At 35.6% G+C, this 12,026-nt stretch overlaps 1 protein-coding gene across 1 annotated transcript in view; it reads right to left on the minus strand.

Moving 5' to 3' along the window:
* The window catches only part of SESTD1 (SEC14 and spectrin domains 1), a 38,375-nt gene extending 27,342 nt beyond the window's left edge, over positions 1–11,033 (minus strand). Inside the window, exons 1-4 of the mRNA XM_010074368.1 lie at positions 10,953–11,033; positions 5,901–6,009; positions 2,357–2,447; positions 170–283 (exon numbers count right to left, since the gene is read on the minus strand). Coding sequence (XP_010072670.1) covers positions 170–283; positions 2,357–2,447; positions 5,901–6,009; positions 10,953–11,007 — 369 coding nt within the window. The 5' untranslated portion in view covers positions 11,008–11,033. The remainder of the gene's footprint in view (positions 1–169; positions 284–2,356; positions 2,448–5,900; positions 6,010–10,952) is intronic.
* Positions 11,034–12,026: the final 993 nt, after the last annotated feature.

Here is a 12,026-nt window from a genome sequence, read left to right on the forward strand (position 1 = left end):
TAATATTCTTATTAAAGAGGGAAAAATTAAAAGGCCACGGTGGTTTGTTAAGGATATCCATAAAGCATCTGGAATATAACTATTTTTAAAGAGACCTTAATTTTCATCCAATTACTCTAGTATTCCAGAAATGGTATTTTTGACTGAAGTAGACAAAAGTTCTACATACCTCAAAGCCAAGTCTATCCTTCTCTTTCCAAAAACAGAAATGTGTAACCTTCTTATCCCAAAATTCATCTGGCTTTACTACACAAACAAGTGACACCTCAGCTGGAACAACATTCTGTGGAAAAAATAAATAAAACATTCAAGACTAAAAACCTTCATTTACCACAGAACTCAATCCCACTTACATGCCATCATCTATTCAAGAATTTGTTTCAATTTCTATCTGTCAATTTTAAGTCTGCTGCGTATACATCACATGTTGGCTCCATCCTGCTCTGTAGCAGACTGCACTACATTCCATAGCAAAATCATGTCAGAACTGTAAAGAAAATCTAACCTCTTTACTCCCAGTTCTGAGGCCTAACCATTAGTCCATGCTACATCAGTATGGAAAAACACGAATTATTTGCTACACTTAATTTTATTTATGGCATTTCATTACCAAAAAAAAGTCTTGGACAACAAGCTTTAGCCAGTGTCATTTGCTATGTAGGATGAAACTGACATCATAAAGGTAGAAAAGAATTGTATACTTTCTTATTATATCACATCAGAATTATATCCAGTACTTCTCTAGTATGTATTGCTTAGACTAGACTGAAAGGGCATCATATTAACATTTCAGCATCTTAATTCATAAAAGTATTATCACAAAAATATTCCTCAGCCTAAAACAATAATTTCATTTACCAAGTTGATTTTATGTTTTCACACTCAATGTGGACCAAGGAACAACAGAGACCCCTGCTTACTCCCAAGTCATCAACTATAGCAATAAGCCACAGTTAGATTATCACCGTACTGACATAAAGGTGACACAGTGCATGGGAATTCTCTTAAAATACCTTGTTTTATTTATAAAAACTTAATTCTGAAAAACGTTATATACATCCAACTCAGAAAACATAGCAGTGGAAAAAAAAAAGATACTTCATTCTTGCACCATTTTAATGAACATACACAAAAACTACTTAAAAGTAGACAATATTTTTAACACTTAAGTGTCTCTGATGACCAAACAGCACCTTTGAGAACTACATGTGTCCAAGCAGAGAGAAATCTCAAGCAGTCTGCACAAGTGATTAGTTTACAAATGAAAATCTTCTTTATCGCTTCCTTCTCAAATTAAAGATACAGATGGGCAACTTATGTTTCTGTAGGCTTCACACTGACAAGAAGTGTGCTGACAGGAAGCCACTGAAATATGAACATGGACAAACAGCGACCTTCCCCACTAGCTGAAGTTCCCACTAAGTGTCACAACTGCACATTAGCTGAAGTGACAGCTCAGTGAAGACAATAATCAGAATATAATGGATCCAATAACTATAACTCTAGGAATGCCATCTTAGTCAAGAAAAGGCAAAAGACACCTCGACACAGACTAAAACACCCAGGAGCAACAATGAGTCAGCTGCACAACAAGATCCAAGTATTCATATTTGACATGCTTTCTGAGGCTTCATCCAAGTCTGAGAGGAAAACTGCTCTGATAAGGAGAAGTCATCTGTGCAGTAAGAAAGGCAGTAGTCCAAGTTCTCTTAATCTATTCAGAGTGCTGTATCTTGTATTTTCTTTGACCACTGAGACCAGAAAATAACCTATACTATTTAACATAAATAAGACTTTATGGTAACCTCTGTTCTGAAAAGCTTAAATAATAACTTGTCATTAATTTCTTTATTTGGGAATTGTCACCTTTTCTTCTCCTATTCTGTAGAGCATCCAGAATATAGTTGTGATTGGGACTATTACATACAACAAAATCAGCAACAGCCAATTCCAAAGGAAACCAAGTAGTACAGCATATTGCATCGGAACCTGATCAGCTGCACTATCAGTGTGAACGGTTCCTCTGCAGACATTCCTAATACTCACAGTTGATGATGCCAGAAGCACATTTCTCTTTTTTTTTTTTTTAACTAAAATTGTTTTAAAAAAAGGTCTACAATTGTGTGGTCTCAGCATGTAATGAATTTGTCCCTCACTTGAGTGAGATGTATCATCCACTTTTCAGATTGTTTCTTCCTGCACAGAGCTTTGTCACAGAACCACATTTTGTGATTTTAAACAGACATAAATTGTCTATTTCTCAATAAAGAAATTACTGCCTCTACAGCAATGCAGCTATGGAGTTCACATATATAAAACCATGCAGTCAACTATGAATGTATAAAAATGTATTTACCTGAAGCATTAACACAACCGTCTTTACCACGTTCCATTGAGATTTTCTGCCATCCACTATCACAGTAAATCCTCTAGCTTTACACTTCTCACTAGAAGAAGAAAAAGATTTAAAAAATGCATGAACGTGTCATATCACAATGACTTTGGATTTAAACTCTGAGAAATACAAGTACACAGTTTTATACTTACAAAAATACTGTCTTAAAAACCAAGTTTACTCATTTAGAAATAACTTTAAATTTTAATGCTCAAGCATACTAACAGATATTCCAAATTACAATTTCTCAGCAGTACTGAAGTGTAATCATAATACAAGCATTTAAACTTCAGTAATTCTGAAAAGGTTTCATAACCATAAACTTCATAAAATCCTCAGAAAAAGGTCAACTGACAGTTTCATAAGGAAGACAAAGGGATGTCAGTTTTCACAAGATTACTTGTGAATTGGCACAGATTTGAGGATACAGCTAAATACCAGTTGATGCATGTCCCAGCAGGAAACCATCTAAACACACTTAAATTTCTCTCCTGAACAAATGGACTACAAATTGCAGTGCACAAAAAACCTCTACAAGGACAAAGGCTTTGCGTATGGATCTACAAGAAAAAGTATTCTAGACTGACATAATCTCTTTCTTTTCTAATAAGGTTTGAGCCTGCGTAAACTACAAAAAATCTGTTGCAAACAGCTGCAAAGCCAAAAATTCAAAGGTACTTCCGCTCATGTAACAGATGGGAGACAACAGTGAAAATCTGTGCATTCCCACAAAGCCCTTTCCAGCTCATTTCTAACTGAAGCTGGCAACAAGATGCTCACAGCAGCTGGGCAGATAGTTCAATGGTGGCAGCGACATCTGGTTGTCACCAACAGCTGGGAAGCATTACCTTCTCACAACAAGCACAGCAGCAGCCAGAAGAGGACATGGAAGTGAGCTCATAATTTTAGCGTTAGTTACCACATTAGATATCATGTCTCAGATGGAAATTTTTGCGTCCAGCAAAATTATAAGTAACTAAAAATCATTATATTTACATGATGTAGAAAAGCATTATGTAATCTTTAGCACCCAAATCTGCAATTACAAAACAAATCCATTTCTGTGATTTCCTTAGCTTACAAAAAAAAAAAAAAAGTAACTTGCATGTAAAGTATGCATTATGTTTCACAACATGAAATGTAACTGTTAAATATTTCATGTTTAAGCTGAGCTTCATCAGCTTTGTGTGGAAAACAAAATTACCTTGGAATTTAAAAAAAGGGAAACAAGGCACCTGACTAGTCTGTTTAGGAAAAATAAAGTTTGCTGCCAATCCATACATACTCTCGGGTACGGTCACATGTAAGCTCACACATATGTTTTTTCTGGAAGCACTCAAGAACTTTCAAGGCTTTGTGCATTCAGTTCAGAATGAACTCACACTACCACTACTTTTAAGAACAAGATGAATAGTGACACGATAGCATCTTGAGATAAGGCTTCCTTAGGCTCACCAGAACCCAGCAGTATCAGCATCTGCTCTTCTCTACTACTAGACCTATTACAAAAACAAACAAACAAAACAAACCCCAAACAACCAACCAAATTCAAAAGTGAGCTATTACTTCTGAAGTTTACTGAAGTTTAAAAAAAAAAAAAACAAAAACAAAAACAAAAAAAAACAAACAAAACAAACACTTGGTGATTTGAGCCACAATACAGAGAATATATGGGAAGCAAACTTCAGCGTGCACAGACAACAGCGTAACATTGACACTTTTACTTTTCTTGGATTATAAAGAAGCCTTAAGAATCCAAGAAAATCATCAAATAGCATCAAAGAAAGGTACAACAGTAGACTTAAACACCAGGAAAAAGTTGTCTGAAGTTTGAGGAAAGCTTTACGCACACAGAGTCCACCCACCCACACTCCAAAGACATTTTACGTAAAACACTACAAACAGTTACGCCTCTGGTATTTTGGACACAGCTATCCATCAACACTAGAATGTATATTTTGAAACAGTTACAGTTACAACATATCGCATGTGTAACTGAATTCAAAGTTAAACGTATTAGGTTACTTTACACATAGAACTTGGGGAAAAAAGTAACTAATGTTTCTTGGACAGAGGTCTGGGTTTGTGACAACATCCTTCCCCAAACCCCTCCTTTTTTCAAACACTGTTCAGCAAATCTTTCCAGGACAAAAAAAGGCAAGTGCTTAGGCCAAGACGTTTGCATTTCCCACAAAAAACAACATGCAAACAAAAGCAACAATTTTTCCATACTGCCACCATAAAAGAGAGGTCATTTTTTCCATGACTGACAACTGGGACAGTGACTGGGAACACTGAACTTTGCTTTCAAATGGACTTCCCAGTTTGTACATAGTACAAAGAGTACTTTGGTTGAATTTTCAGTTATTTTTACATTTTATATATAAAAACATATATCAGGATGAGACTATGGAATAATTGATGCTTGCTAGAACAACAATGCCTGCATCTGTTCCACAAGTATTGCCAAGTCCTTAAGTCAATGAGGTGACTTGCACAGATGACCATTTGGGTTTTTCATCACTTTACAAAAGACAAGCTTTTTGAAAAACCCTAAAACTTCCATAACTAAAATGTTGTGCAATATACTCCTATACCTATTGATGTTTTACTTGTAAGCAACCTGAATTTATTCTTTGCTTCCTTCTCCCTAATCAGAATTTTTTAAACAGTCCTAACTATAAAAAATGGATCATTTATACTTTGCATATTTACAATAACCAAAGTACACTAAAGTGTCATAGTTATGCCATTGTTCCCCTGTTTCCAGAAGGGGAACTTAAAGGGATACAAAAGCAAGCATTTATCCAAGGGGCTTCTTTCCTTTCTAAATCAGTGGCACAAGAGAACAAAACAAAGCTATGATAAAGAACAATCTGTGGATGTTACGGAAAAAAATGCTGTTAATTAAGGTAGGACCAAGAACTGTCACTACAAGCTTGCAACGTTACATGCACAGAACTTAATCAACAATGAGTTTACAGCAAGGTCTGGATGACAGGATACTCAAATTATCATTCAGCACATTTAAGCAGTATCTTAACATTAAACATTTGAGTTGCTCACTTTTAGACTCACGGCAAACTTAAGCACTACAAGCTACAAAGATTAGGCACAAAGCAAAGAAAGAAAGAGGATAAAGCTTTAGGCAATGCTACCTTTTTAAGATTAGGAGCTTCATTAGAGTGGCTCATTAATTTACATAGTAGCTGAAGTCATTAAAAAGAAATTACCAAAGATATCAAAAGGGAGTGAGGAAATACACAAGGCAAAAACAACCAAAGCCAGATATACAGAATAAAAGGACATATGCAAGCCTTAGTAGACATCCCTTCATACATTGGGATGTATGTTTCTAATTCAGTCAGACAGTATCACATTTTAAACAAACATTTATGTAAACTTTATTTGGTACTGAAAAGCAAATAAAAAGAAAAAACAATAAAAAGATCACTTCCACCACTGTAAAAGAAGACAGCCCTGAATAGAAGGGCTTTGAAATCACCTTGGGATACTTAGAAGGTAGTCCAGTGTGACACTCAGCTCGTCCATACTCGTCTGTTCAAGGCATAATGGAATTGTCAGAATGAGGCCACTTCTTCTGTCCTTTCCTCCTATTTCAGGGGGGGAAAGTCATTAGAAAGGTATTCTGATGGCTTTAAGGTAAAAGAAATACATGGTCTCAAAAATACATCATAAAAGTAACCTTTAAAGCTGCTGTGAAATTCACAACTGACATTTCACCTCTCAGTTGGGAGGATTCATTCACCACATTGATATTTAAGGCATCAGAAGGCTTCACCGCACAGACCACATCTGTAGCTGACACAGTCTATCACCTAGTACTTTCAACATAAGCAACACAAATCAAGTTTTCCAGAAGCACTATTTTTACGTATCTGGAGTACTTCTACAGTACCAGCCCATCAGAAACCTGGTAAACTTCCATGGTGAGCATGTACCCAGCAGCTCCCACTGGAACACAACACCTCCTAGAAACATCGACTACACAAAGGAGGATCTTGCACCACACTGGCTGCCCATGGCGCACACTCTGAATCCATCAAACATGTAACATTAATATTTCCAACCAGTTGCTTTAATCTTCGTATGCATTTTCAAACACTTCTGATAAAAGTCATACAAACAATATCAGCAACAAAATTATTGAAAGAGCCGGCCTCACATTTTTATGTCCATTATGAGATCCAGTAAGATCAAGTGTTAGGCAATGCTGATGTGCTGTATTTAAGTAGATGTTCTACAACTGTGGTTTGGGTTGTTTTTGACTACACAGACTCTCAAGAAAGTCTCTCGAAAGGGGCATCACTGGTGATCTTCAAAAAAGGCAGAAGGGCTTGAGACTAAAACATTTGCCCCTAAATGTTTGTTAACTCATCAGAGGATTAAGTAAAAGGGGCAAAGGTAGCTATGACACATCTTTCTACTTGATTTGGAGCAACTCATCTAGTTCATGTATTTACCATTTTGAGCAAACCAGCTTATCTGTTTCTTTTTCTCTCTGCCCCTGAATCTTTTAATGTCTATAACCAGCAAAAAGAAGAGAGTTCTTAACTTCAAAACCCAATCAAATATTTTGGTGAGGGCAAAAGGAGGGGAAATATGAGAAGTGGGGAGGGGAATTTACACATGAGGTGAACAACATTTAATCCAAACATACTCCATAAGGATATAGTGCTTGAGCTTATACCTTATTAAACCACAGCTTCAGTAAAGTTTTGGGTGCTTTTTTTAATCCTTGAGTATTTTTTTTTACAATAGTACTCATCTCTACATTAAACAAGTTTCAAAGTAAATTTTCCACCATCTGGAATAGCTGAAAGCCTTTTCCATTTTATTCAATATTATATATCAAAACTTATTCTGAAATATAAGATATTTTATAAAAAAAAATTGAGCCATTTAAGTAATGTGCGAGGCAGTTAGTACATTATCTATATTTTAGAAAAATTGTACAAAGATAACGATATTGTCAGCTTTATTTGGGGTGAAAAAGATGCAAAGCAAATTTCGGTAACCTAAGAAATATCTTTATTCTCAAATGATTTTAAGTATGTTAATCATGTGGCTAAAGCCATTACATTGCACTTTTGCTTCATAAAGTTACTTTGTATCAGTAGAACTAAAGTTCTATCTAATCAGTAAGAACAACACTTTACGGAATAGTAACAGCTATGCACAGAGACCAAGCACACAAGCATAGCCTGCAGATGCATAGTACACTGACATAATTTGATAAGAATTCCCCCCCATCTGTTAGAGATGCAGGCAAGATAACAAAAAAACAGTGTTTGTATTCACCATTTATGTTGGCATTTTAATTGCAATAGGTTTTTCCCTTGTTTCCAAAGCTATGCAAACTCCCCAAAGAGATTAAAGATCCAGTGATACACACATATTTTCCATGTCTTCCTAAAGGACCCACTGCTTTAAGTGTTCCGTTGCAATAGTTGGGTTCCCCTCCCTTTGCCTTTTTTGGGGGAGAATTCTTGCTGGAAAACAGCAATGCACTTTTTAATAACTGTATTTCTAAACAGAAGAATTAAAGAATGTTATTGTATGAGAAAGGACAAATTGATAGATCCTTTCTGCAGAAACTAAGAGGGAGTCACAGTTTAAAGCAACAGTTATTTACAGATTGTCCACCCTTCTCTGTTTCTGAAAGGCAGAAAGCCTGAAAATTGGAGTGGGGAAGCTGGAGAAAAAGGAAGGAAAAATACTTTAATGCATTAAAAACTGGACATTTGTTCTCACCTGTACACTCACGAGTGAAAAAAATAATTTCTTTCCACTTGTTACGCTGCTTAGTGAGTGTAACAAATAAGTGGAAAATGTTAAGTTTGTGGAGGTAAAATAACATTTCATAAGCCATATTGATTCAACGGTAGCGTGTTACCTACCATTTCTCAACAAGAATAAAACATTAAAAGTAATAAAGCAGCCTTTCGTTAAGTGTTCAGGCATCGCTTGGTCTTTCCTTTACCCATAAGGAAAGCCTCAGAGAAGGGAGGGTGGCAGTTTTTAGGAATATAGAAAATTAATTCCTTGAAACTAAAATTCACAATAGCCAAGTTCAAAAATGGGTTACACATTGCAAAATGGAGGCACTACAAAAAATTACTGGAGCAGAGAAGCAAGAAAACACTGTCACAAGTACTAACAAAAAATAAAAAAGACTGGACAGAATTTGGTGCTCAAACTGAGTGAGCCTGCAATAGGAAATAGTAAGAACACAAGAGGTTATGAAAGTATTTCTACAGGGAACAGTAGAAGAGCCTCCTTGAACCAACTTCCAGGGTCCAGAACTCCATGAAGCATGGCAGCTCAAGACTCTAGGAGATAATATATTTGTAAGAATTGTATCTAACACTTCCTTTCCTCTTCCACCCATGAACACACGAGTGAAGCATTAATGAACATACACATGGCTAGGGAAGGAAGGGTTTGCAGGAAAACATGTTTTCTTCTTGCATTTATAGCAAGTTAGCCTTCCCATATCTGATTCATGACTCAAAGGGACTTGTTCTGTTCAAAGTTGCTTCTCAATTAATGGGGCAGACTAACACCAGCCCCCACAAAAGTAGTTAACTATTAATAGTAGTTCATGTTTTGTTTACACAGACTTGAAAGACTCCAGTGTTGAACAGGGTCTAGCTAATGGAAGTTTTGCATGAGTGGCTCCAAGTGCCAATTCTAGATACCAGACACACAGAAATTCTTGCTTTTAAACAGCATTTTAAATTACTAAAAAACCATAAACCAAACCCAAAACCTATGATCTCTTGACATTTCTCAAAAACACCACAATAATTATCTAAATTATTCAGTTTCCTCACAAGTCATCTTGTGTAACAACTGAAGGGTTTTTTCCCCCAGCTAGTAAACACTACTAGAAAAGATTCAAACATCTGTATTCTGCTTGCACTGTGATTTTTGTACAGCTTTCTTGCACTGTAGTATATAGAGATTAGGTAAATATTCTTGCCTTTTTTTTCCCCCCTGCTATTTGTAATGACCTACCAACATGGAAGTTACACAGCCATGGATGCCAAATCTGAGGAGACACCTCTCTTAGAAACAGTTTTGCTTCCAGAAAAAGAAGGCAGGGCCAACATTATTTGTACCAATTTAACTCAAAAAATGACAAGAGACTTCAACATATAAACACTGCAGAATGTTTTCTGAAAATATTATTTTTATTATTATTTAGTTTTAATCATTAGTATTTTTTTATTTATGAAACTATATTGAATAAAATTGCTTTGAAGAGACACGATGAACCAATTTCTCTGTCAGGTTCCTTTATTTACACTGAAGAACACTTAAAAGAACTACTGCATGAATCTTTTACCATTCATTAATTAAAGCACCCACTAATGCTACACAATTTCAAAAAGGTCAAACCTACTTAGAAATATCTAGGTTCAAAAAGGTTCCTAGCATTTAAACTGCCACTCAGCATATTACTTACCACTAAGAATGCGTATATTTTGAAATGGATCAGGAAGCTTTAATAGCAAATTGAAAATGCACTCTAGTTAATGAGAACTTCCCCTTGCAGTATAATGCTGAACAACTAACAAACAATGCATCTGCTGTTACTACGGAAGAAATTGCCCACTGTTCCAGGCTTTAATGTAAGTTGAGTCTTGGGGTTTTTTTGTTTGTTTGTTTGTTCTTAAACAGGAATTGTTTGATTTGCAACTTCTGGGGACAGTGGGCAAATTCAAAGCAAAACAAGTTCTATTAACAAAAGGCAGGTTTCACTTCTCAAGAGAGTGGAGTAGGTTAAACTAGACTAGCTAAATAAAATAAACTAAACCAAACCAGAAGAATATTAATTTATGGCAACACTTGTGAAATAGTGAAGTTGAGATGTGTTCTGCAAGTTATCTACCCATCCTAGAATAGACAATCAAACACTAAGAACTAACACAGCTATCTGTGACAGTAGTGAAATAAGCAAGAGAATGCCGTTCAGCGATTTAAACAGTCCCTTTTGTTTTTCTCTGGCATGGGGAGGAAAGTTACCTTCAATCCAAGATTCATTTATTATTTTAATAAATACAACAATAATTTCAGCCTTGCCTGAAGTAACTACTTGGCAAGAATCAAAATGTTGCAATGCATGACTAATTCTGCTTCCGTCCATTTGGAGAAAAGGCAGGTGTGAAAAGGAAGGAAAAAATTTCTGAAGAAAATCCTGAAACTATTCACTCTGTATTTCTAAAACCACATAAAAAAAACAGAAAGGGCTATTCTTGGATGTCAGCTAAATCATCATTCTTTTATGTATATACTAAAACTTCATGACATCAACTTTGTGGAGTTGATTTACAGGCTACAGTGAAAGCAAATGCCAGCAGCAATAGCTTGGCTACCAGATTAAAAGTTTCAGAGATCCTTTAGAAATATAACAAAGTACTAAGCTACAATACATTTCTGTTAAATACTTACACCAAATACAAGTAACCCACATAAAAATCCCATTGAAATTATGCAGGAAGGAACCAACTGAGGAAAACAGAAACCGTACCTGAGAGAAAAGCCAGTTTTTTCTTCAGAATGGGTAATATTACTGAAGCTTCCATTCTACTTCAGATAATTTTCAGAGCTCTGAAACACAAGAAGTTAAGGTTATCAAGCATGGGAAATCAAATAAAACGTTTCACTAGAAGGAGTACTGGGCAAAAGACTTTGTACTCTTCTGAAGGAAGCACAGAACACTATAACCAAAATCCAAAGTACTGTAAAAACTAAAGAAAAAAAAAAACTCAAAGCAGAATCTCAACCAAGGACACTGAGATAATTTATATAAAAGTCATATTTCCCAAATCCCTTAGACCACAATTAATTTACAGGTAGATCATCTGTTTTCTCAGCCATTTGATGTAAAGTAAGTGCAAATAAAATTTACACTTTTGCATAGTCTGTCTAGTATTACCAGGACTATAATAACTATTTAAATATGTCATGCTGCATTTATGTCAGGACACTGCCATTAGTAGGTCATTAGTAGGTATTCAATTAAAGAAAAACATCCAACAGCCAGAATACCTGTGCCTAATCTATAGCTGGAAATGCTTCTACTCCTTCCATCCCCAAATCCCTTCCTACCCTCATGCCATTTTTACTGCATTATGAACTGGAATTCACTGTGATTGAGCTCCTGTGTTTCACTGACAAACCAATTTGCTTGAATTTATTGAAATGAAATCAACTGAATGAAAATTAACTATTCAAATTGCTTGAACTGCAACCTCCTCTTCCAGCCTACACAAAGTAGCAACTGGCATCCGGTCTTTCTGAGTTCATACATGCACAAATCAATCTATATAATAAAAAAAAACCTCTGCACAGAAATGTGCAATTTGGTATATGGACCAGTATCCAGTCAAAATAAAAACAGATCAAAAATGTTTTTTTCTTTAATTCCAGACACAGGGCTTCAGACTGCAACCTGAAGTTCTCTGTCTGGATACTTCAGCATTCACGCACACAAATAGAGCTCTTTTTTTTTTTTCCTGAAGGTGGGGCGGGTGGGAATCAAAAACTATAAATGATCTAGGAGAAAGAAGAAGAAAAGAAAAAAAAAACAAAACAAAACAAA

Source organism: Pterocles gutturalis, unplaced genomic scaffold (genome assembly GCF_000699245.1).
Source record: "Pterocles gutturalis isolate BGI_N339 unplaced genomic scaffold, ASM69924v1 scaffold17022, whole genome shotgun sequence".
NCBI lineage: Eukaryota > Metazoa > Chordata > Aves > Pterocliformes > Pteroclidae > Pterocles > Pterocles gutturalis.